This window comes from Danio rerio, chromosome 20, assembly GCF_049306965.1.
Source record: "Danio rerio strain Tuebingen ecotype United States chromosome 20, GRCz12tu, whole genome shotgun sequence".
NCBI classification, from domain to species: Eukaryota; Metazoa; Chordata; class Actinopteri; order Cypriniformes; family Danionidae; genus Danio; species Danio rerio.
This window is the reverse complement of record NC_133195.1, coordinates 29,738,820-29,766,499: the sequence shown is the minus strand read 5'-3', so window position 1 is coordinate 29,766,499 and position 27,680 is coordinate 29,738,820. Positions and strand designations below refer to the sequence as shown.

Genomic DNA, 27,680 nt, shown 5'->3' with positions numbered 1-27,680 from the left:
CATAAGATGTTAAAATTAGGTTAGATTTAGGTCATAACGTCAAGTGATCAAAATTCAATGTCTAGCCAGCGTATAAGGACAACATTATTTTGACATCTAATAACGACGTGAAATTACTTGATATTTGGTTGATTTTAGGTTGTGTTAGAAAGTGACCAAATCCATCGTCAGATACAGTAGATGTCATAGTGCAAACAATGTCAAGGTATAACATGATTAGACGTTGATATTTGGTTGGGTTCTGAAGTAAACCCGATTTTCATATCCAAACAAAATCCAACGTCCCCATGACATTGGGGTACAACGTCAATATGAAGTCATGTTTACGCCCTGTGCCTACAGAGATGAGGTTGTGTTATACTTGAGAGTGGTCTGGATGCAGACCTGGTGCAGTGCAATCTGAGCTGCACCCAATGCTTTTTAATGCACTCACCTAACCCCACCCCTAACCCTACCCATCAAAGTGACGACACTCACATCATTGAGTGCATTGTGTCTGACATTGCATCGCTGAGTGATGCAATCTCAGCTTGCATCATAAAGGCTGCATCCAGATACTATTGAAATTCTGATTGTTTGCATGCTCTCTTAACATTTAGTTCAGACTCACACACTTTGCACATTATGTGGAATCACTTTGAAACACTTCTTTATTTGTTTTCTGGAAACCCAAAAACCATTTAAACACAGTCGTCACCATATTTAATAAAAACATTATTATTGCATATAGATCATAAGACTCCATATTATCAGGTACAATCTTTCAGATGTGTACTCTTGAGTATATTTAAAATGTCAATCTAGCGTGATAATTCCAGCTAGTTTTTAGCAAATATTTGAGACAGTATGTACTCAATGCCCAAATTTCTTCAGGAAGCAAGCACGATAAAGCAAAGCGGAGCGCAGGGAAAGAGAAGGGATATAAATGTTTTGGCTTCGAGGGTTGATGTTACACGTGTAGGGAAGGAGCACTGAGATAAGAGCTTGCGCTGCTGTGAACTGAGCCTCATCTCCAGTTTACATGCCTTTCTACTGAAGGAGAGATGAAGGGCAGACGTGAAAGAGAAGGAGAGCTGGAGCCGATCAGCCTCGTCTCAGATCATGGAGCTTCTGAGCCACGCTCTCTAATTCAGACTCAATGGCAGCCAGACTCTCGATCTCAGCATCCTGATAACAAAACACAAAAGAAGCTCATCAGGGAAACAACTATGTACACACATACTGTATGTATGAAGTCTCTGTATTTATTTGGTCAAAAATACAATAGAAGCTGTGCTATTGTGAAATATTGTAACCGCTTTTTATCAATTTAAATATGCAATGGATTCTTGTGATGCAAAGCGGAAGTTTCTGCATCATTGCTACAGCTGTCAGCATCACATGATTCTTTTGAAATGAGTAATATGCAGATTTGATGCTCAAGAAATTTTTATTTCTATTATTATCAATGCTGATTTATGATCTTTTTGCTGGTTCACTATTACTGCAAAAATTATTTTCTTACTTGGTTTTAGTCTTATTTCTAGTCCAAATATCTAAAACGTTTTAAATCAAGAAGCATTTTCTAGACAAGTCAAAAATATTGTCTTGTTTTCAGAAATAAAATGTAAAAATTAATAATTAAAACAAGCAAAAAAATAAATTATAAACAAAAATCTGCCATATAATATTTTTGCTTTGAAATAAGGTTTATTTTGCTTACCCCACTGGCAGATTATTTAGCTTGTTTTAAAGAAAAACTCACTTTATTTTACATTTTATTTCTGAAAACAAGTCAATATTATTAGAAAATGATTCTTGCTTGAAAGATTTTTAAATATTTAGACTAGAAACAAGACAAAGGGCTCTATTTTGATGATCCATGCGCAAAGTGCAAAGCAGAGGGCGCAAACGCATTCATGGCGTGTCAGAATCCTCTTTTGCTAATATAAGGATGGAAAAATCTGCGTTGCGCCGTGGCGCATGGTCTAAAACAGGGGTTTTCAAACTGGGGTCCGCGGCCCCCTGGGGGGCCGCCAGATGGCGCTAGGGGGGCCGCAAAGAAATTTTAGATCAATGAGCCGACATGGATGAATTTTGTGTCCCGCATCATTCTGAAGGTTAATATATTTTTATTATAATTTGAGCTCAAAAGTACTGCAAAAATGAAGCTTTATACTTATGTCATTTAAATGCAGTTGACACTTTCGTGACACAGGAAAAGAAGCACAGGGGCCCGCCTCCGTGGACGGGGACCTTAATTGAATAAGCGCTTCTGGCCAGGCGCTTCCTGACTGTGATTTTTGGCGTTTGTCTGCCGCACCTGACGGCGTTTACCTTTCACTTACGCTTACCTCTTTTACGCTAAACAACTAAATGAATGCTCAGGTTTGACTGACTATATTTCAGTTAAAATACATGATCAATAAGAACATTATCGGTGGCTGGAAGCACTACCCTGTTTATGGCTTGCGTTCCTAAGTAACCGATCAGCTGGGAGCTGCGGAGTACGCGCCTCTCTGCGCAGGCTTCACTCATAGGGAACAAATAGCATTTTAAAGACACGGCATAACATTGCACCTCGTCCACAGCGCGACAGGCTTTTACACTTTGCATTGTACAAATATCAAACTTTGCAGCATGGCAAACAAACATATTAAAATTGTAAAGCAAAAAGTGCTGCAATAACAATGAATGGAGCGGTCATCACATCAGCGAGTGCTCAGTTTCACTCCTGTTACACTAATGACAGCTGGATGAGCTCTGCAGAGGACGTCTTACACACATTGGTTCATAACTGGATGATTAAAAAAACTAAATTGTATACACCCTGAGTAAAACCACTATAGCCTATAAAAATTATAATGTATCTGTTTGTGTTATGTTATAGGGCTAATAATTATTAAATATTAAAATGTATTAGTGCTCTGTATTTAATGGAGCTCAACATACCTGATCAAATTTTAATACTCTGAATATAAATGCATTTTTGTTCCACTTTTTCCCATATTTATTTGTGTAAATAATTTAAATGTAATGTTCAGTATTATTATTAATAGAACAAACTGGTATAAACATTTTAAAGTCAGCAAAGCTTTTAAAATTATGCAAAGTAAAACTTGTGGCTCTTTGAACTTGAATACCCAATTCTAGAATGCATTTAGGAAATTATTTTTTTATCAGTGTAAGTCAGGATTGTCGACCTGAGTAAATTATGATGTGCACAAAAAAAGGAATAAAAATAAACAAAACACACTGAACCACTACAGCCTCCATTGTAGTATTGCTAGTTACAACAGTACAGTTAACTGTTAACAGGCTGATGAATGACAAAACTCTTTAAAACTTTAAAGCTTTAACTCTTTAGATACATTTAGACTCTCAGCTGTAAGGGTAAATACAGAAGAGTCTAGCTGTGCGTAGGCTGAAAAAAAGCATAAAAATGGCATTAAAACTGTGTAAAGTGACGACTTGTACACAAAATATGGCTTGATGGAATAATCCAGTGAGAGCAGACTACAATGAGTACTGCGCATCAAGATTTGATCAATAGATTGAAAGACTAAAACCATGTCAACTCAACTAACATCTTACAAAAATTAATCCAGATAATGAATAATATAAATTTATTGAAAAAAAGTTTGAAAACCCCTGGTCTAAAAGGGTTAAGCTTATTTTCTTAATGAGTTATAGGTGTGTTTTGAGAATAAACCAATCAGAGTCTCATCTCCCATTCCCTTTAAGAGCCAGTTGCGTCGCGCCATGGTGCATTTGCTATTTACATGACGAAACGTAAGTGGAAGTGGAAAAACTGAGAATTTCACTAGCAATAAAACAGTTAAACAGAGCATCTACAGCACGTGAATGAGAGATAAATTATCTACTTTCACGTTCACTCTCGTGGATAGGGAAACCTTGTATGCACAGACATCCATTAGCCTATAAATAATTTGTTTCGTTTGTTAAGCGCAAAAATTGTTTAAAAACTAGTTCTAAATTCGGTTCTAATTTCCAGCAAAAGAATAAATGAACAATAATATTGAAGTGTGCTCAAAAACCTGAGTTATATCCAAATACACATGCTGTGCCCGATATGGTCTAAAACCTGCAGGTGGACAAATCTAATCTTGTTTTTAATAAAACAAATATAAATATGGGTATAATAAATAATACTGCTAATAATAATAACATTATACAAAAGCAAATTGTCACGAATAAACTGAAAAAGTCCCCCGAGATGAAGAAGGCATGAAAGTATGGTTTTTATATTTATGTAGGCCAGAAAATAATGTTTTGTAATATTTTAATCCTTTATATTCATATCCTATATAATGTATAATATATTCTATATTCTTATTATATCCTATATATCCTTAATATTTGAATTCTTTTTCATATGTAAAGATATTTGTGTGTTGCTCTACATCTTGTGTGCATTAAGAAATGTGTAAGCGAGGCGCACAACTAACGCGCTGTGTGCTGGACAATAGACCGGCTTTGCTCTGGTCTATTGAAAAATCTATTATAGTTTCTCAAAATAGCAACGTGCCAGCAATACACCTCAACACGCCTCCCTTTTTAGACCAGAACGCCTATGGGCACACATATGAGCGCAAATGCATTTGCTGTTTAAACAGCGTTGCCAAAACGTCAAAACGACTCTTGCGCCAAGCTGAAACTAGCAAATAACAATTGCGTCGCACCTTGCACCACACTGCACCGGGTGTATGATAGGGCCCAAAAGCTCTAAGTAAAAAAAAGCATTTTTGCAATGTGTTTTTACATAAAGCTTGTTCAAAAATATTTTTGTATTGCATAAAAGTATTTTAGAACTGTCAATAATATTAATTAACATTTATATTGTTTCTTTGTATTTATTATTATATTTAATTATATGTATTTAATATTATTATTTTATTTCCATTCAGGATCATGAACACAAGATATGTACCATGTATATATTATAAATGGAGAGTTAAATATAGTAGTTCAGCACTTTTAAAGGTCATAAACTCAAACTATTTTAAACAACATTAAAAACAAATGAATTTTTGTCCCTGATTTTAATTAGCTGAGCCACTTTCAAACTTGTTCTTCAAATTTATTTTATTTTATGTATTTTTTTATTTATCAGTACACCCTTCTACTGTTATAAATTCACTCTGCTTCCTGGGCCTCATTGCTTTCATTTTTGAATGTGTGTTATTTATATACAGTACTTTTAGTTTTAAAAAAAAATTATAATTCCTATGTCATTTTTTCATAGTTTTCATAATCCGATATTGATTTACATCAAATCCCAAGCATGTACACTCTAAAAAATAGATGTTTTCTCTTTGTTCAAATTACTCATTTTAGATAAGTTGAAACAACACAATTCTTGAGTTTTTTTTTTTTTTTGAGGACAAGTTAATTGTTTTATGTTCAATCCACTTAAATCCACTTAAAACAATTAAGTTAGTCAATTTGTGTTGGGACAATGTGAAGGAATAGATTTTTTTACAGTGTACACTCAAAAAACTATTTGCTGCTTCTTCAAACTACTTATTTAAAATGAGCTGTTCTTAATTTTTTAACTATGACAGATCTATATGAAAAAATATTTGACTGTCTTTCTTTTCTTAAAATGGTTTAACTTGGAAGTGCTGTAAAAAAAAATGAAAGACATTTTTTTAAGGCACTTTATGATGTGTTACTATATGACAATAACGTTTTTTGGTGGATCGAACTTAAAAAATTCAAATTCAGAACTTTCCTTATAATTAATAATTTTGTTGTTTGTTTTGATTTAATTGGTGTTGCAGTATTATAAACTTTAACACAGCACTTATAAATGACACCTAATACATACATTCCAACAACGGTTATTCCAACAACTTTCATTTATTCCATTCTTTTTTCCTAAATATTATTGAAAACAAATATAATATTGTATTATCATGTATAAAAAATACAGTACGTATAAATCTTTCCTTCAGTAAATATTATAACAAATAAATAACATGTCTGATATATATAGATGCATCAGAATAATGTAGCTACTAGCTAACAATGTTTATATATTATACTATCTCTCTCTCTCTCTCTCTCTCTTTATATATATATATATATATATATATATATATATATATATATATATATATATATATATATATATATATATATATATATATATATATATATCACTTTTATCTGCAAAAACAGTCCTGTTTTTCTTTTACTTACCATAGAACATGGTGGTCCTCACTAATACACTGTTCCCTGTATTTATATCTAATCAAAAGTATTGCCATTAAAATTTTATTTTAATTATAATGCAAATGCCATTAACATATTACTAATCAATATTATATTACCAGCATTCATGTTGTTATTGTTACAACTTAAAAGATCACAGCTGACCTTAATAGCTTGCTAACCCATTACAATATATCACATTCCATTATAGGACAATGTTGGCATTTGGGAACACATACATTTGATCGATTTACAAAAAACTAATCTGATGAAAACTTTTTGAGTTGTGAATATGTCATCATAACTTCCTCGAGGTGATGTCTCAGACTTTTTTGTGGATCTGACATTTGTTGATCCTTTGTTTTTCTTGACCATAACATTTGCATTCAGCAACTACTCACAATAAATACCAGTCTGTGAGAAATAGTGCCACAAAAAACACTGCACGTCATGTGACTTAACCAAAGCACATCATAGGCTACACTAAGGTCTTCTCTTTCCAACGAAGGGAAATTGAATGTTGGTCTTAAAGAAACAGTAGCAGAGAAATGAACATGAATATACTGTTGTCATATGGCAACACTGTGCGGTAGATTGGTTAAGATTTTTTTATTTTTGGGGGGGGGGGGGGGGGGTGGACAAATGACTTGTTTTATGTTTAATTCACTTAAACTTGTAAAAACTCTTAAGTTAATCCAATCGATTTGTGTTCGGAATCAGAACCCAGACGTTTTTACAGTGTAAACTTGACCTACAACATAAAAGTCATACCTAAATTGTGAACGTAAGAAAATGGTTAAAAAGAAGTGCAAGTAGACACCATACCCCAGTCTTCCTGCTGCCGCTGCCCTCTTCTTCACGTTTGTCCTGCGTTTGGGTTTGGGCCATCAGCTGCAGCTCCTGCTCCTCTGGGCTCCTCCACAGATCCCCCTCTGGGTCCTCTCTCTCCTTGGAGTGCTTGGACTCCCAGCGTTCATCTACTTTTGGGCTCATCTCCACTCTCTTGTGGGACACTTTACTCACACGGCTCCAGCGCTTCACTCCAACCTCTCTTTTCTTCTCCTCCTCGTCTTCTTCTGGTTCTTCTTTTGAATGCGTTTTCTCAGTTTCGTCTCCTTTGTGCTCCTGATTGTCCTCCATGATGGATTGTTTCACATCGGGATTCACTTCAACATCATCTGTGGCTGTTGGCCCTTCTGATGAAAAGGGACAAGGTTAAGATTATTATTATTATAATACATTCTCTATCTTGGTCTCCTCTCACTATTACACACACACATGCACTTACTTTTGTGCAGCATCAGCAAAGGCAGCACTCTGCTAAATTAAACTCTGCCTCTTGCCAGCTGTCTGCTCACTGGGTGTGGGTACGTTTGCATGGACATCAGTAATCAAATTATTTAACTTGTTTTGAATAAAGCAATATTATAAATGTTTACATGAGTTGCTTTTTACATGTTATAGCACATATATCGATTAATGGCACACATCATTAGGTGTCTATGTGGCACCATGTAATATTACCTCCAGAGTTTAAATATCAACAAACAGTTTGTCTTCATTATGGTTTTCGGTGTTACATTGTTAACTGTATGAACACTTGGAGTGCAGTATTTGATTTATTATCATGATAACAGAAAATGGTTTATATATAGGCCTCAAGGGTTTGGAATAATTAAATCATTTTGGAAAAATTACTATATACTGCCATATGTCGATCACAAAAGTAGCATGGGTTGATCGCATGGCTTTACAAAAATAAATGTCAGCCTATTATCATCTAAACTGGTTGACATATAGGGCAGCCAGTCTGATATCTGACCTTTTCAGACGCATGGGTAACTAAATGCATAAAACCGCGCCAACTTCGCTACACAAGCAATAGCTGTTCTCACTGATAAAATGAAGTGCTGTTTATTTATTACGAATAAGTTTGTTCATTTTATAATATTTAAACAATCCAAACTTTTTAGCACATTAAGTTGTTCAACTAAATAGACTGAAGTAATCTTGCATTACAATACTGTGCATTTACAACTTTTGAGTGGTCATGTGTCAAAATCATGTTAATGATAGAAAACGGTGATGAGGGAACTGAGGAATTTTTTTTCAATTCTTTTGATGTTCAAAATGTATAAATACGTAATTTAATATATTAATATCAACACCTTTAATAATATATATATGATTATATAATAAATGATATTGTAAAAATATTAATATAATAATAAATAAATAATATTATATAAATGATATTTATTTATTTATTTATTATTATTACATTAAACCTTGGTTAAAAATTACTTACTAATAATGTTTAAATTAATATACGTTGTGGATTTTTACATTAGATTGATCATTTTGACTTAGTCATTATATAAGTAACTCGCATGCTGAAAAAGTGTGGGCACCCCTGATTTAAGGTAACCAAACATCTCTGCTTACATGTCATTCTTATTTCGAATATTGTCTTTCCGTTAATATCAAAAGATAGTCTGATGCCTCTTATTCTTTTAAAATGTCACTGTTCTATTTGCATGAACACACTCCCCTGTTAATGCTTCTATTAACAAAATCACTGTCGTGCACAAAACATCTGGCCTTTTTCACTAAGTTTCTCTGGGATCTGAGGGACACTTTTAACAGGCTTCAGGCAGTCGGCTGATCTGGACGGCCTCCAACATCAATTATTGAATCAATTCAGCGGGCCACAGCACAGCGTGGATTTCATTTCATAGATGGAGGCACTGCCACTCCGGCCCTGTTCAAGAGGCACGGCTAAACTCCCCTATTAATCTTCATTTCCCATCCCTCCCTCCAGCCTCCTGTCTTAGACACAATCTCCCGCTGTTATTCTGAAGCTCTTCAGTGACTGAGCTACTGCCTGCTGTATGAATTCTCTCAGGACAGCCGTGTTGCTCACGCCTTTCAAAGAGTGCTGATTATGTTGCCATTGATCGAAGGGTGACAAATGGTTTGTAGGAGCACTGTGGATTTTTTCTTCATTCCGCTGGGCTTTAGGTTGTACAAACATGATCATGGATGGATTATGGTGCTTTCAGGACTTTCATGTTGAGAATGTGAAATGCAGTGGCCAAACAACAATGCTAATATGTGTTCTTAGTAACAGGGCTAAATCATATAGAGAAGGATTTAGTAATCAGGAAAGAGAGCAGTACTTGACAAAGTGATTTGAACAGGTGGTAAAAGAAACATATTAGCAGCATTAATTAAGATATTAGCCTAACATTATAATTAGGCTATTAAGATATTTGCCTGTTAGCTTTTCTTGACAGAAAATAAGAACTAATGTGAATATTGCAGTGGAAAGTTTAGCCAACCAAAACTTTAGTTCCTTAAGCTCTTTAAATCTCTTCTGCTTGATTTGTTAGAACATTTGGCAGTCTATGTTACACTAAAGAAATTCTGATCAATAATTAAATAACTAAATAATAATTAATAACTAAAATATGCAAGTTTCATTAGGTTCAGTGACATTGTTTACTGTGCCACCAATATAGCGACTATTGATGCATAATGAAAACACTCTGTTAATCAATAAAAAACATTGGACAGCCGGGGCAGTCTGATTCATTAACAAGTTACTCTTATGGGCTGATTCTTATTGGAGAATCAAAAGCATACAGCCCACATGTAGTCTGATTCATTAATAAATGAGCTGCTTGTATTATAAGCAGGCTTTTTCGAACCTTCATTGTGGGCAGTATTATAAGATTCAAACAAATGATACATTTTTTAGTACATCAAAAATATATTTGTAGTCTGGTTCCTCAAACAAATAGCTCTTAATAAAATGTTCACTTTTGCCTCTTCATACTCAGAAAACCTTCAGACTGAAATAAACCCAAGTGAATCAGAAGTGAATAAACTGTAATCAGATTGAATCATCAAAATCAAATTGAATCGAGCATGTGAATCAGAATCAGATCAGGAAATGTCGTAGTACAGAAAATAACAGTGCTCTGTCGGCACTCAGGATAGACAAATGACATTTCTCATTTCTTTTGTGTATATCAGATACACACTCAAACTGTGTTCATCTACGCTTATTGCCAGGTATCAAGTCTCTCATAAGGAGCTCTCTGAATCTGAGAGGCCCCAGAGAACTGGCCTCATTGTGCTGGTCTAACCTGTCCTTGCACTTAAAGGCACACTCCACGTTGTTTGGAAATAGGCTCATTTTACAACTCCCCTACAGCAGAATTTGACCATTTTTTAAACCATACAGATCTCCTGGTCTGTCAGAGGCACAAATAAATGTCTTCTATTTGCTGGTTCTTGTTATTAAATCAAAACAAACAGAAAAACTAGTGACTAGTAACTATGACGTGAACAAGCTGAGCTGGATCTTATTGATGAATCAGAAATGATTGGGGCCACCTGTGTAGTCTGATTCATGAACAAATTACTGTTATGAGCTGTTTCTTACAGAGGGTTTGCATTTATATCAAGATTTGGTCAGTTACATGTGTGCGCAGCAGCATATAACACAGCACAGATAACACTTTTAATATATTAGTAAAGGCAGTGTTCTGCCTATTTAGCTTAGCTTAACATAAATCATTGAATTGGATTAGACCATTAGCATATTCATCATTTTCCTGTTTAAAGTTTGACACTTCTTTAGTTATACTGTGTACTAAGACATAATTTTGATATTTTCTAGGCTGATACAGTTAGGAACTATACTTCTGGCCTAATAATGAAAGAAATTTTCTGCTGTACAATGCCTCTCCAGCTACACTTTTAAAAAAATGCTGTAAAATTTACAATATTACTGGCAATTTCGGTTGCCAGTAATACTGTAAAATGTACAAGTGCACTGTAAATTAACAATTACAATTGTGCTGTAAAACTACAGGACATTGGTAATTGTTAATTTAGAGAAATGTTACATCCCTATGCTGTTTTCTGTTTATGATTTTCTCCTTTCGACAGTTTCATTTCTACAGTTCCTACTGGTTCCTATTGGCTTACACTGCCAAGCTGCTGCTGTGTTCCCCTTGATGTAATCATACTGTCTCCAATCCAGCTGCTGCCACCGTGGCATAAAAGTGGTGGCAGGACTCACGTGATATATATGGTGCACACGAGCTTTGAATATCACTTTTGTCAGACACACTAGGTTAGCTCAAACCAACTGTATTTTGGTTTTTCTGTTAGGTAACATCAGAGACATATATTTTTGCTATATTTTTCTTTTTGGATAGTTAGGGTAGAATTTGGCCCAGAATAAGTTGTTTTGTTTTAGTTATTTCTATTGTTTGGACACCGACTGCGTCTCATCTCTCCAACTCTCCCATCTACCCGTTTAAGCATTTTGTGTCACGTTTGTTGTCTGTGATTGTCAATGTATTTTTGTAAATATTTATTGTTCTCTATATCTACATATGAGTAGCACAGTGCCACAGTAGGTAGCATGATCGCCTCACAGCAAGAAGGTCGCTGGTTCGAGCCCCGGCCTGGTTAGTTGGCATTTTTGTGTGGAGTTTGCATGTTCTCCCTGTGTTTGCGTTGGTTTCCTTCGGGTGCTCCGGTTTCCCCAACAAGTCCAAAGACATGCGCTATAGGTGAATTGGGTAAGCTAAATTGGGCGTAGTGTATGTGTGTGAATGTATGGGTGTTTCCCAGTGTTGGGTTGCAGCTGGAAGGGCATCCGCTGCGTAAAACATATGCCGGATAAGCTGGCGGTTCAATCCCCTGTGGCAACCCCTGATTAATAAAGGGACTAAGCCGAAAAGAAAATGAATGGATGTATGAATATCTACATATTTTGCACTTATTATCACTATCTTTTGTAAGTAAAACTCATTTTATTGCATTTAGTTATTCGTGATATTTTGTCTCTCAATCGTTGATATTGTGTGTTTGCTTTTGTGTTTCATCGAAAACGAATGTTACTCTCATTCCCCTTGACTGACCATCTTTAAGACTGTATGTAACACTGTAAAAATTGCCAGTAATGCTGTAAACATTACAGCAATTTGTTACAGTGTAGGTAATTAGATAACTATTAGTGTTGTGTAAAATCATTGTGCCTGCTGCAGCCATGGTACAGCAGCAAAGTTTCAACATTTTTATGGTGGGATGAGAGTAAATACCTTAATTGTTACTGCAGAATGAGAGTAAAATACCTTGATCATTACCGCAAATGATAGTAGAATGATAGTAGAGTTGGTAGCCATATCAGCTCGGACAACAGCAGTATTTCATTTTCCGTCAGTTTTAATACACAACTTAACTAAAGAATAGTAGGATTCAAAAAACTATGAAATTGTTTTGTGAAATTGACTTGTAAAATAAGCCCTTTTCCCAAAAAAGTGGAGTGTTGCTTTAATTTACAACTCACTTTGCTGCTTGTTATATCATATCATAATGAATGACACTCTAAACTCAAAGATAAACTCTGAAAGTAGCACATATGGCATGCCGCATACTGTATTCATCATTACCCTCTTTATGAGCCGGATCGTTTTCCTCATTTTCTGAGCTGGAGTGTTTCCTCTCCTCATCTCTTATCGTTGTCTCCTCCTGTGAGTCTGTCTTCGGCTCTGGATTTAAGGAGTTAGAGATGTGATTCTTTTCTTCTTCTTCTTCTTGTTCCTTACTGTGGTCTTCCTCAGTAATAATCTGGTTTTGTTTCTGAGACTGCTGCTCTGTCTCCTCGCTCTCCTCTCCTGCTCCTCGCTTCTCTGTTTCTTTTTCTGGTTTCTCCATGGCAACCAGCATTGACTGATCGTCTGTTAGATGGAAAAGGGTTATCTTGAAGTTAAATGCTCATTTGTGTCATAGCATCACTGAATCTAAATGGCTCCGATAATTTATCTAGTAAAAAAGCATGCCCTGCTTAAGCAAAGAACATTACATAAAAAGATAAGAATTCCACGTTATACAGCAAGCTAATCTTTTAGCTTTCTTTTAGGACAAAGCCTAAGGTTTTATTAATAAATAAAAATAAATCTTACTATTATATATCATACTGTATTCCATATTTAAAGCAATTCATGTTTTCTTTCAGGTGAAAATCTTTTGATTAATTTTTGTTGATTAATCTATGATACATACATAAACGTGTGTATATTATTCTTTACATTACGCTTTTACTTACACCTGTTTCCTTTAAAGTCAGATTCAAAGATTTGATTATTCTGTAATAAACACATGCATGCACAAATAATCTTTTATTTGTAATTTATTTAATTTTATTAAATTATGAATATAAATACAATTTATCTAAGACTAAAATATAATCTAAGACTGAAACCCTCATGGTTTGATTTCGCTAGAATGGACAGATGAATGTGACCATATAATGTGTACTTTTCGTTTATTAATATTCTTTAATTCATTTTTTTCAGGTGAAGGTTTTATTCTTGAATTCTTGCTACACTGCCTTTAAATCAAAGTGCAAGGCTGCGGAACAAACTGTTTAAATGGTTCCTCCGTGGATCAGTCATTTTGACCTCAGCAGTGCAGTAATAGTAGCACTCCAGATACAGATGATGTAATGAGAATATTTTAACCTCAAGAAAAAGGCCACCTCATGTGCACACAGCGCTTACCTATCTGTAAAAAGACACTGACATGGCTTAATATGAGGCGAGTCGGATGCACAAGTTAGAATCAAAGTATACTGTATTTGCAAGGCATGCAGATCAAATAAACAGATGACAATTTCCAAGGTCAGCATTCATGATTAAGGTCAAATGAAGAGCTCTAAAAGCCCACTCTCAATTTAGAGGATCGATTAAAACACAATTAGTGTTTCATTTGACACCTACACTAGTATAGAATGATATTCAGCTCCCACACACTTGTCCTCAGTCTCAAAGGGGTGGTCTAGAGTGTAGTTTAAGGGCTCGGTTGGGTTTATAAGATGTAAAGCAATGTGTGCTCATGCTTCATTTGTAGAAAAGCAGGTTATTTTTGAATATATCTTACTTTGATTATATACAGCTACTTTGCTAACATGAAAACAAATGTCATATTTCCTTGTTCCTCTAAAAAGCCTGCCCTCAAGAGGCTCTGATTGGTCAGCTAACATAATGTGCTGTGATTCACGAATCGGCTCCACGTCAAGAGTAACGCCTTCACCTTTTTGTGCAGTGTAAATACTGTCAGTAAGAGTAGCAGTTAGCTGCAGCAGTTTAAACCTGAATCAGACAAAAAATGGCACAGAGGACGCAGCTGAACATCATGCCTGCTCTCTTACTGTAAATAAAATCTGACAAGTGTCTTTCACATATACAGTATTCGGAATAAGCATGTGTAAGTAATATAAAACATTCAAATGTCTTTTGTGAGTTCATCATTTGAAATGTTGAATAAAAGGAAAGCGTCCACAAAGAGAGACACTGAGCACGCTGCTGAAGATTTTGGGTATTTACAGCTTTTTGACGGATAAATATAATTTTGTAGCTAAATTGTTAACGTGCCAAACAGCGTTTACATCCTTGTTTAGCGTTTACATCCTCGCAATAACATAACGTTAATGGTAGAAACTGTGCATGTAGTAGATCAATTTTAACAAATAAAAATAATTACAAGTTGTGGCTCACAATCCACAGCTTCGTCTATTATGGTTGGAGCTGCTCCACCTTTGAGGAGTTTTTAGCCGAATCCAGCACTGAACTGAGAGATTCTATGAGCTTTCCTTTGTCAAATGCTAGCTATATATATATATATATATATATATATATATATATATATATATATATATATATATATATATATATATATATATATATATATATATATAAATACATACATATACATATATATATATATATATATATATATATATATATATATATATATATATATATACATACATACATATACATATATATACATATATATATATATACATATATATATATATATATATATATATATATATATATATATATATATATATATATATATATATATATATATATATATATATATATTTCACTGGAACATAATTAAAATTAAACTGTAAGCACTTCTGTCTTTGTTTTGTCCTTTGGATGCCCAAATACAGAAACAGAACAAGCTCTGTGGAAATAGCAGCGTTTGGACTCCATTTTAGCTTTCTCTACTATAACATTATATTTATGTACCCCTTCACTGCACAGGGTGTATGCGCATGATAAAATGCACCTAATCTAAAGCATTTGCGATCTCACTAACCCGGATGTATTTTTTTGTAGTCCCCAAATTCATTCGGTGTAAGCTAAACTAACTCTGTAAAAGCTAATGTCTGCTTTTGCATTAAACTTGATCGTATTACATTCAGAGATGTTGTTTATGTTCACACAACTACATTACACATCAACTAAAGTTTAATATAGGATATCGTAGTGGACCAACCTTTTAATGCATGACACAAGTGTATGGCGACAGGAATGAGAAATTGTACAAACCTGGTACTATCATAAATCTGGTAGCGGGTCTTTGAACTAGCAAGAAATTATGCCCAATAGACCCCTGGCCTGATTCTGTCAGAATGCTGCTACAATAAGTGCAGCTCTACACTGCGATTCACATCAAAATGTGCTTTGAGAGCACTGGATCACTGTCTTCTGTCCTTTGAACAGTGAAAAAAAGCAATGGTAGAACAAAGAAGCGTTTCATGTGGCTGTTTAGATGACTCTCTCATCTTTTTTCTCTCATATGCAAAAAAATTGTAAATAAGTGTGAAAAGAAAAGGACAAAAGAAAACCATTTAGAAGGAAAAAACTGTAGCAGATCAGTGCTGCAATGTGACCTCCAGAGTATGATTATGCTTGTTTATGTAAATTGTCATTCTACCACTTATTTACTAATATTTGCATAACATTTTAAAATGTAAACGTGTTTAAATTATATTTCTGAGGACTGAAATTGTGGATTTTTTTCTATTGTCTGCTGTCCATTAAATTTTATCAAAGTGTTGTTTTGTTTTCTCTCGTTCTTGTGAGGGTAGTTAAGAGAACTATAATGGAACATTTAATAATAATAATCACAGTTTTTCTCAGAAAACATATTTCTAAAAGTGCTGTTGTCATTTGAAATGTTTATTAGACAACCAAAGTAATACATACATGCAAAGAAAACCAAACTAATTAACTTCGAAATTAAGTTATGTGTAATTAAATGACATGGGGATGAAGTATTGAACAAATGAAGAAAGGAACGTGTAAAAAGGAATGGAAAGCCTAGACAGCAGCTCAAATCCACCTGCTTTGAATGTTATTACTCGACTGAATGGGCATTATCAGTGGTTATCATGATGATAGATATGGGGCAGTAGGGGTCTGATAACGACTATTCAATCGAGTGATAACATTCTAATTGGCTGCTGACATCTCAGTAGTTAAAGCAACTCTATCAAGTGTAAATGAATATTAGCTGCTTCTGTCCCAACGCCTAATTTACCAGATGATGTAGATGAAACCAGGGTGGACATTTCAGCCAGACAATGATCCCAAACACAGCCAAGGTCAAACACAACAGATTTCAGAAAAAGAAAATAAAGTTGCTAGAATGGCCAAGACAATGTTGAAAACTGGGAAAGAAATCACACATTTTTCTTGAACTTCCTGAAGTTTCATTACCAAAATAGGCTTTTAGCATTAAAGTATTAAATACATTTCAGTAGTTCAGTACTTTCTCCTTGTGCCATTCCATTGTTATTACACATAAACAATTTTCTTAGAATGTTTTTTGTTTTGTTTCATGTCAACAGCTCCTCTAGAAATATATTTACCAGCAAAAATCATGACACGTTCGATACTTATTTTATTCGCTGTCTGCAACTATTTAAATATCTCTACTCTTCTTTAGCTGTAAATACATACTATAAGTTTCATCATTCATCCAAGTGTATGGCTGTTTCCGTACATGCATGTGCGATAATGTGAACAAACCATGACAGCAGGCTGAGCACAGAGTCATGCATCATTGCAATTAAGAAGTGGATTAATCTCACCTGCAGTTTTCTTCAAGTCTTTAGGGAGGCTGGTCACATGATCAGGCGCATCTCCTGGGAGTTTCAGCGCTCTCTCGCTGGCTCCTGTAAAGAGGTTTACACATACAGTTAAAGACAAAATTATTAATATTATTAAATGTGATTATTTTTCTAATATTTCCCAAGTGATGTTTAACCAAGCAAATGAATATTTTCATAGTACTGTGTTTTCTTCTGGAGAAAGTCTTATTTCTTTAGCTTGGCTAGAATAAAATAAAACATTTAACAATATTTCTAGCCTCCTTAACGAATTATATTTCATTACAGAACAACAGAACAAACAAGCTACAGAACAAACCACTGTGACTTGCCTAATTATTGCCTAACTGATGCATCGAACGCATTACTGCTGCACCAATCCGCCTTTCAATCTCACGTTCCATCCTTCCCTCACTCGTGAACAAAACCCCAAGATACTTGAACTCCTCCACCTGGGGTAAGGACTTTCCTCCAACCTGGAGATGGCAATACCGTTTTTGGTGGAGCACCATGGCCTCGAACTTGGAGTGACTATTATGTTTAAAAACATTATCTCCATTAAACACCACTTGGGAAATATATGAAATGAGACATACATAAAATATGAATATAATTTGTAATATACATAAGAAATAATATCAATTTCATAACTATGTCTTCAACTGTATCAGTTTCAGGGAAATAAAAAGAGTTGATCAGTGTTATACTATTCGCCACCAGACATTTCAAATGACCAGCTGCTGCCAAAAAAGCCATTAGCACCCAACTGTCATTCTGCTGCCATTAGTGTTTCTCCACAGGAAAACACAGCGAGTTCACGATGTCCCGGTCAAATTTGCAGCATCTGCTCTTACCTTCAGCTGCGATGTCTTGCAACTCTCGGAGAAAGTTTCTGTGGCGCAGGATACTCACGAGCCTGTCATCTGCAAAACACAATGCACACCTCTTACATTTTCAGCAGTCAGCATTTTATTTTTTACATTATTTTGCATTAATTGCCTTGAAATTTACTGCCTTCTCCAGAGCGGCACTATTAATCATCTGGGCCACTGAGAGAGGGGAGAGAAAGCGAAAGCAATAAAGAGGGGAGATCTGCGTTGAATTAACGTCGAGTCAAGCTTTTCCTTTCTGCTGACCGACAAACAGCGCATGCAGAGTCTGCTGCTCAATGCTGTTCGCTGAACTGCTTACTTTCTCTCTCTAAATGTCTGTCGTCTTATTTCCCTGCCAACTTTCTTCTCAATTTGTTAAAGTTTTGGCAGAGAACTGGCAGCAGAACCTGACAGAATATCACTGTATAAAGATTTCATGTGTGATAGATAAGCGTTAGGTGATAGCAATTTGGTGTCTGTATATTAAATGACCATTTTAATACACTTTTATTTTATAGCAGACATAGAAAAACAAAGAACAGACAGACAAACACATCATGAAACATTAATCTGTGCAAAAGGTAAAATAAAGCATGAAACTAAGGAAAATGGCGACATACACGACATATATGGCCTACAAAAAGACACAGCAATGGATGTAAAGAGAGAGAAAAAACTTACAAATCTTCAGAACTTAAACATTATTAGTCTTTAGGTTGTTTTAGGAGATTATTTTTTACCATTTTAATAAAAGTGTTTATTATTACATTTTATCAATCCCACATTTTATCAATTGGATCCCACATTTTATTTTAAGACTGGATCCCACATTTTATCAAATTTCACAGAGTTCCCAGAAGTGGAAAATCTAATTCTTTCCAAATGTAAAGTGGAGATAAGTCCAAGAAGCCAGTCAGAAAAAGAGGCCTAACATTTTTCTTCCAGAAACAAAAGATATGATCATGCCTTACTGAACAGGTGACCGTACATTTCGTTTGAGAGTCTCCAGAAAATCTGAACAACAAAAATTGCTATTATTGGGTCAGGGAGTAAAACACCTCAGCAAAGCACTCAAATATTTCTAACCAAAAATTCTGAATTTAAACACAGGACCAAAATCGATGTGCTAAGATATGCTCAGCAGCTTTACACTTGTCACATGTGGGGAAAACCAAGAGATAGAGTTTACTAAGATTTGTTTCAGAACAGTGAATTCTGTGTGATACTTTGTATTGAATAAGGTTACTGTACATCTAGAATTTATAGAAAATGAATAAACAGATAAAAGGCATTTATTCCTATCAGTCTCAGAGATTGAAATGCCTAGGTCTTCTTCCCAAGCGACTTTCAAATAAAGTAAAATTCATACATTATGCCTAAAAATACAGCGTTTAAAAAAGAATACCATGACTTTGAAAATCGATATCTCTGCAAAGACAAAAAGGAGAGCTTAGTTCTTTATGTCGTCGATTTATTGAAGCTTTGAAGTTGCATTTGCTCCACTAAAAGAAGGAATAACTGAAGCTATCCAAACTTTTACGCCCTGGATGCTACAGAGAGTGTGGAAAAAGTTCAAGTATCAGGTTGATGTTACTCGAGTGTCTGGAGGGGGTCATATTGAACATCTATGAACTTGTTTCCTACTGAAAAAAAAACTTTTTACATGAATCGCCCAAGGTTCCATCATGTTTCTTTGATTAAATACAGATTCTCAAAGTTTTGGTATTCTTTTTGAATCATCCTGTATAACATACAATTTTTACAAATTAAGTAATTAATAAATAGCAATTATCAATGGACCAATGTTTTGCAACAAAATGTGTTGACTTTAAAAAATTATATGTGAAATAAAAAGTGCATTATTTACTTATGATTTATTTACTTATAAACTAATTATTTAAAATGAGTTGTAACAACACAATTCTTGTGTTTTTTGGGACCACTTAATTGTTTTATCTTTAATTCACTTTAATAAAAAAAAAACGATGAAGTTAACTTAATTGATTTTTAAATAATATTTTTATGTAATACATTTATATAATATTTCCTGTACAATAACATAACATAACATAACATAACATAACATAACATAACATAACATAACATAACATAATCTTTGATGTATTTAATCTGTCTTCTCTTTTTTCAAGTAAAAGTTTTAATTAATGTTTAACAATAATATAAAAATAAACAATACAATAATATTAATAATACAACAATTCACTGTATTTGTGCTATTTACAGTTACATTAAATATTTTTCTGTGTTAAAAATACACTTCTTACAGTGTCTTCTGTTCTGCTCCTGTCCTCTTCACTGTTTCTTTGTCCTCGACTCATTGTGTAAGCCTCAGACCGAGTGTTTGATTTCACCGTTGTAAGCATTATCTCAGTAACAATACCTGCTTTGTTAATAGAAGGATTGATTTTCCAACTATCAAAGTTCCAAAGCAAAAAGCCCCTGCAATGTGACTGAACGGTGCACAGCAAAGATTCGTACTACGGCTTCTACAGCGCTAAAGTCATTCAACGTTTGGTCCATTAAATTTAGGCTATCAGAATCTGTCACAGCTGCTATATTGATCATACTTGGAAGGTCACTGCTGAAGATAAAAGAGCTGCACTCAACTGCAACTAAATACAGGGAAACAGTTGGAGTGCAGATGTCAGTGATGCAGGTACTCACCAGTGCTGAGCGTTTCAAGGCAGTCCTGGGACACTGGGATGGGATGAGGCTTGGACAGAGCATCTGCAATCACTTCCACAATACACTTCATCACCTATGCAAAAACACAAATATTTGTATATGAAACAGCATGCCATGTTGAAGCCTTTTTAAGACATACCCGAAACTTGCAAACAAACTTTTTTTGTTTTTCGTTTTGTTATGCTCCACATGGCTTAACATTTTGAGTAATTAATTATTAACAATTAACTAATAACAACAAAATAATTATTAATTATTAGCAGCCCTGTGAAATGTTTTTTCAAATATTTTCTAAGTGCAATTTAACAGAACTTTTTCAAAACATGTTTCAACATTCATTCATTTATTTTCTTTTCGGCTTAGTCCCTTTATTCATCAGGGGTCCCCACAGCAAAATGAACCACCAACTTATCCAGCATATGTTTTACACAGCGGATGCCCTTCCATCTGCAACCCAGTTCTGGGAAACACCCATACATTCTCATTCACATACACTACGGACAATTTAGCTTACCCAATTCACCTATAGAGCATGTCTTTGGACTGTGGGGGAAAACCCACTGTGGAGAAAAACCCATGGACTAAACCTAAATGAACAAGGGGAGAACATGCAAATTCCACACAGAAATGCCAACTGACCCAGCCGGGACTCAAACCAGCCCCCCTCTTGCTGTGAGGCGAAAGTGCTAACCATTGAGTCACTGTGTCGCCCACTTTTCAACATATTAGTTTCAATAACTCATTTTTTCTTAATTTATTTTGTCTTTGACATGATGACCATACATAATATTATTTTAATAGTTATTTTACAAGATACTGGTATTCAGCTTAATGTGCCATTTAAAGGATTAACTAGGTTAATTAGGTTAACTAGGCAAGTTGGGTTATTTCAGTGGTCCTCAATTCCGGTCCTCAGCCCTCCTCCCTGCACATTTTGTATGTCTTCATTGCTTAACACACCAGATTTAAATCGTCAACTCAATATCAGAGAGATCCATGAACTGATCCTTGTGTGTCAAACAAGAGAGACATACAAAATGTGCAGGACAGGGTGACCCAAGGACTAGATTTGAGAACCACTGGGTTAATTAGACAAGTCGTTATCATTGATTTGTTCTGTTGCAAATCAAAAAAATAAATTCTCAAGAGGTCTAATAATATTGAATTCAGCAGTTTTTACATGTTTTAAATACATTTTAATCCAGTTAAACTGAAATGAGTCCTATTTTCTCCGGAAGGAAAAATATAATAGCAAATACTTAGAAAGATTTCCTTGCTTTACAAATGAACCCAAGAGATCACTCAGATCATTTGGATCAAGTAAATTAGAAATTCCAAGAGCTCAGTCAAAGCAGGGTGAATCTTCCTTCAGATACTACACAGCACGCGTCATTTTGAATTACCATTGTATATGAAATGTGCTACATAAATACTTGTCTTGCCTAAAACTTGTCTTGCCTTGCTCTGGTAAACATTACTTAAATTAGAATTAAAATGTTAAATAGTAATAGTAGTAAAATAGTAATATTGAGAGCATTTGGACAACTTTTTTGATGAATGGAAAGTAGACCAAAAAAGAACAGCTTTTAACAATTTAGCTTACACAGTTCCTCTATAGTCTGGACAACATGAAAACTTCGCACAGAAATGCCAACTGACCCAGCCAAGGCTCGAACCAGTGACCTTCTTGCTGTGAGGCGACAGTGCTACCCACTGCGCCACCAAGCCACTCGATACTACATATATATTTTATTATTAGTTAGATTTTTTTAATGTTAAATTTTCATTACATTTAAAATATGTTTTAATTACTATGTTTATTGAAATATTCTCTTGTCAAATAAATGGATTGAGTTCTTCATTTTAGTTAACTATAATGACCCTGGTTATTATATGGACCGCACACATGAAATCAATGTGATAGAGGACATAGCAGCAGAATGCCAATAAAATCTCAAAGCCTCCCATTTCCTTACTGTCTTACATTTCACTTTCAATCAATGTCATTTCCTTCTCAGTGCTTCCCTCTCGCCTGTCTCTGCGATCTGTTTTTGCTCCACGTCCCCCCCCCCCAAAGTCAAACATTCTCTACTGTCAGGAAAAAACAGCCTCCCTCAGTAAGGCCAAAGTGCTGCTGAAATGGCATTATCATTTTACTGAGAACTGCATCTGTTTGCAACCTGACACTGCCATTGTCTTTTCTCCCAAAACTTTGGATTTGCAATTTCGATCTTTTTTTTTTTTTTTCTATTAAAACTAAATAATGTCTTAAGGTGTTGATCAGAAATGAGAAATGAGCATGTAGTAAAAGCATAAGTTAAATGAATGAAATACTTTTGAAAATAAAGGTTGATTGTTTATTGCTCTTTACCTGCTCAATGTTGCATGAAGAACCTTTAACATCCTTGGAACATTTCATCTTGGTTTGTCACAATGCAAGGTTCTTCTTGATGAAATGACTATTCAAACTATAAAAAATGGTTCTTAAATGGCTAGTTCACCCAAATATGAAAAATCTGTTATTATTTACTCATCCTCCGCTTATTCTAAGTTTGGTTGAGTTTCTTTCTTCTGTTGAACACACACACAAAAAGAAGATATACTGAAGAAATGGGGGGGGCGGGGACATGCTCCTACTATGGATGTTAATGACTGCTTTTTCCAACATTGGTCAGAATATCTCTTTCTATAGAAGAAAGAAACCAATTCACAGTATTAACTACTGGCTCATACCTACTCATTAATAAAATATTAAGTGTTTATTAGGTTAACACTTTATTTTGATGGTACGTTTGAGTATTAGTAGACTGTCTGCTTAATATCTGTTGATACTGCTCCTTCAACACACATTTAACTGACTATAAGAAACTTTGCAAGTACATGTCAACTTACACTAACCCTAACCCCAACCCTAAGAGTCTACATATAATCTAATGAAAATTTGTTGGCATGTAGATCCAATGTAACTTAAATTCAACAAATAGACTATTAAAATAAGGTGTGACCCTTATTAGTAATTATAATGTATGATCTTAATCTACGTACATCCCTAGCCCTAGACCTTAAGGGGGGTTTGGGGGGGTCTCTTGGTGATTTCCAAAAATCAAATTCACTTTTTTAAACTATTAGAATTACCATAAGTTACTCATAATCTACAAAAGAAAAAAAATTTAGTTAATAGTAACATTAAAAAACTACAAGCCATCTGCCTTTCGATTTTTTTTTGCAACCCCTGTGTGATTACGTTATATTAAAGACAAAGCACATTGATTTTATGGCACCAGGTTAAACTTTCTGACACCTTTACTGCACTCATATACATTAAAAATAAATACATGAACATGGAGGATGGTCTCCGTGTGGCATTCTCCAAAATTAAACAATGAACAGACTTGGGCCTATTTGGTATGTGTGCGCCGTTGTGTGCAAGGATTATATATTTATAACCACCTCAGCGGATATTAGTGGTCACGAGTCACAGGCGTTGTTATTTTGTGGGTTGCGGACTGAAAAGTTTGGAAACCCCTGCCTGAAACCTTTGGTGTTAAACTCTTAAACACCATATAGTTCCTGGGGGGCCGCAGGTCTGCACAGTTTAGCTTTAACTCTAATTTAACACACCTGGTCAAACTAATTGAGTCCTTCAGGCTTGTTTTAAACCTCCAGGTAAGTGTATTAAAGCAGGGTGGAAACTAAACTGTGCAGAGCTGCGGCCCTCCAGGAACTGAGTTTGACACCCCTGCCTTGAACTAAAACTACCTTACTATTAATAAACAGCTAATTAGTAGTATATTGAGTGAATAATCTTAGTTAATCCTTTGTTATAAGCCTGAATTGTGACCTCAAATGAAGTGTTACCAAAAATTTATTCATGTTCACAATTAGTAAATGTAATGAGTAAATGAAAAGGAAATTTCATTGTAAAATAAATAATTTTGCATTAATTGCACAAATTAAATTTTTCTAAATTAATGTATTTGAATTAATCTCTTTAAGCACTCTTTCAAGTAAAGGATCTTTGTGGAACCAGAAAAAGGGGTTGTAGTGTGAAATTCCTTTTTTTTTTTTTTTGATTTTCTTATAAGCCTTATTTTTATGACCAGAGATGAGAAAATGAGAAATAAGCATGTGATAATGCCCTCTTAAATAAGTGAACACACAATCCAATTTTAGTTGACTTGATTATAGTTGAAGAGCACAGTTTGCAGTCATCTGTAGTTGGTAACCACCTCTGAATAAGCACACATGGCACCAGCTGTCACTAGGCTGAAGTCGTGTTGTTGAGTCACTGTCTCACTTATGCTGCTTTCCTCCACATTTCCTGACAACACCGACTAATGCTGTTGCCTTTCTGCCAATCCTTATGTTCCTGTTTCTTAGATGGCTGCGCATTAATTTAATATTGTACTGCACTTGAGACTGAAATAGCATTTTGTTTGTGAAAACAATGATTCATAAACTCCTTCGCATCCTTACCTTCACATCCTTCTCTTCCATGTGACCTGGAGAAACTGGCACGGAGATGACTGGAAAAAAAAGAGTAAAGGCTTTGATTAACAGAAGCCTGGTGTTATAATGCAATTACCTACACATGGGTTAACTTGGGTTAACACAGGTCTCAAATTGGATTCCTGGAGGGCCGCAGCTCTGCAGAGTTTTGCTCCAACCCTACTCAAGGTCTTTAAGAGGCTATTAAGCAGGTGTGAGTTAGAGGTGGCTGGAGCTAAACTGTGCAGAGCTGTAGCCCTCCTGGAATTGAGTTTGAGACCATTGACTTAAAGGGATAGTTCACCCAAAACTAAAATTTTAGTAATTATTTACTCAACCTTCACTTGTTCCAAACCAGTTTGACTTCTTTCCTTCTGCTGAACACTAAAGAAGATATTTTAAACAAATCTTTTAACCATTTACTTCCATAGTAAGAACAACAAATGGATGTCAATGTTTACACGTTTCCAGCTCTCTTCAATATATCTTTTTTTTTTATTGTTCAGCAGAAAAAAAAAAACTTATAAAGGTTTGGATTCACTTGAGGGTGAATGAATACATTTTCATTTTTGAGTGAACTGTCCCTTTTAACTTCTTGTCTTTTAGCTTTCAGGTTAAGTAACAAAGGTGTGGTGAGCGTTTAGCAACAAACAACCAATCATAAACTGTTCAGCGGTCATCTCATTAAATATTCATGTGCTTTGTAGTGAAACTTTCGCGCGCTGCTTATAATGTCAAACATGTCGAACAACAAAGGGAAGCCATTAACGGACAGATTATTAGTTTAAGTAAACCAGAAGGCAGATTTACAAAGAAAGACAAAGATTTCTGGCTGATAAATGTTCCTGACTGACATTATATGTGAAGTAAAGAAGAATAACAGTATGACATCTCGAAAAAGAAGAACTAATTACTAACGCAAAATAACGCATTAACAATGAGAAGTGTAAATTCACTGCGGAAACAAATGTCAAGTGTGAAAAGCCCGTTTGTGTTCCTCTCAAGTGTTTCTTCGCTGTCCTTGGTGCTGACGGAGACATTGCACAGCTCACATGGATGATATAAAATGTGCAAGTAAACTCAGTCAATAAGTCATCCAAAATAACGCAAAGTATTCCAACAGCATGATCTTTAATATATCTTACACACTTACCAACATTCACCAGGAGCAGGAGAGCAACGCATCCTCGCGCGATCATTCTCGTGATGCGAAGTGCAGGCATCTGTTCTGCTGAAAAGGGGCGAGCGAAAGCGAATGAACGTCAGTATTTCCCTGTCCTCACAATAAATGAAGTCACTGGCTGATTTAGGGATGCATTATTGCGCATTAGGCGCTGCTCGTGTTTGTTTCGTCGGTTCCTCAGATCACAATGCCTCAGTGCCACTACTCGCTACCGCAGCGATGCCGCCTTTATATAGTCGACATGAAGAGGAAATGACATCAGTGTGAAATACAGCTGCTCACTTCACATCTATCAGGGGCAGACTTAGTGATTTTTGGGGGCTCTAAGCAATTCCAGGAATAGGGCCTTAGCATTGAAACTCAAAACACTCTTTTTATAGATATTTTTCACTGGATTTTTCATCCTAAAATATATATATCTTAAATGGAACTTTCTAATTGTAAAACTAAATACAGTAAATGCACAAAAAAACCTTCAAAAACTATGTACAGTTAATTAGCCATACTTGTGATTAGATTGTAATATGCAGCAAGGAACGTTCCACAATTCATGGAGCCCTGGGTTTAGAAAAGAAGTAAGAATATTAAATTGTTATGGTTATAGAAAGATTTTATTATATATGATGGAAAAAATTATAAAAGAGCTCTATGATTAATATAGGTGTATTGGCACTGGTCAGGGCCCCCTAATTCCCTGGGGCCCTAACCAGCTGCTTACCTTGCTTATTGGTTGAGTCCGCCCTTCATGTAGAAAAGTGTTTAGGTATTTTTTTTTTGGTAACTTTATAATAACTACACACTATAAATGATTTATTAAGCATTATCAAATAGTGAATTCACTATCTGATAAGTATTAACTATACTGTACATTAATAGATGTTTGTAAGCAGTTTAGAACTGCTGATACAAACGCTGTATTCTTGACTTATAAGTACATTTATAATGTGCTTATTGGCTGTATTTTCACACTTTGTTAATAATTATTTTTTCATTACTAAATTAAGTATTGCATCATTTACAAACTAGTTATTTAAGAATAGTTGGCGCTATTTTAGAGTCATTCAGAATGCGTAAATAAATTATTCAAATGATCATTCATATATTATTCAGGCACCAACTAATAGTTCATTTGAATGTTAACAAACGCTTTATTTACTCGACTTCATCCAGTTTTGTGACCTAATCTAAGATGAGGACTATTTATGCTTTATAAATCCCTTAT

The 27,680-nt window shown here is 34.9% G+C and overlaps 1 protein-coding gene across 2 annotated transcripts; it reads right to left on the bottom strand.

The window, feature by feature from the left end:
- Positions 1-617: 617 nt before the first annotated feature.
- chga (chromogranin A) lies at positions 618-26,677 on the bottom strand. Of its 2 annotated transcripts, none has more exons than NM_001006059.2 (8): positions 26,429-26,677; positions 25,264-25,313; positions 20,767-20,860; positions 18,064-18,132; positions 17,192-17,275; positions 12,690-12,977; positions 7,042-7,412; positions 618-1,167 (listed from the first exon to the last, which is right to left on the bottom strand). In NM_001006059.2, exons 1-8 carry the CDS (start codon positions 26,496-26,498, stop codon positions 1,084-1,086), a joined length of 1,110 nt encoding a protein of 369 aa, NP_001006059.2. In that variant the 5' UTR covers positions 26,499-26,677; the 3' UTR covers positions 618-1,083. The 2 variants fall into 2 exon arrangements, with proteins under 2 accessions (NP_001006059.2, XP_005160618.1); XM_005160561.6 differs by having other exon boundaries at positions 623-1,167; positions 7,042-7,409; positions 26,429-26,664.
- Between the last annotated feature and the right edge of the window lie 1,003 nt (positions 26,678-27,680).

Excerpts from the sequence above, each read along its gene's own strand:
- chga (NM_001006059.2), bottom strand. The coding sequence starts at position 26,498 with ATGCCTGCACTTCGCATCACGAGAATGATCGCGCGAGGATGCGTTGCT. Across the intron at positions 17,276-18,063 it reads GCAAGACATCGCAGCTGAAG|GAGCCAGCGAGAGAGCGCTG; the intron begins GTAAGAGCAGAT and ends ACCTCTTTACAG. Across the intron at positions 1,168-7,041 it reads GCGGCAGCAGGAAGACTGGG|GATGCTGAGATCGAGAGTCT; the intron begins GTATGGTGTCTA and ends TTTTGTTATCAG.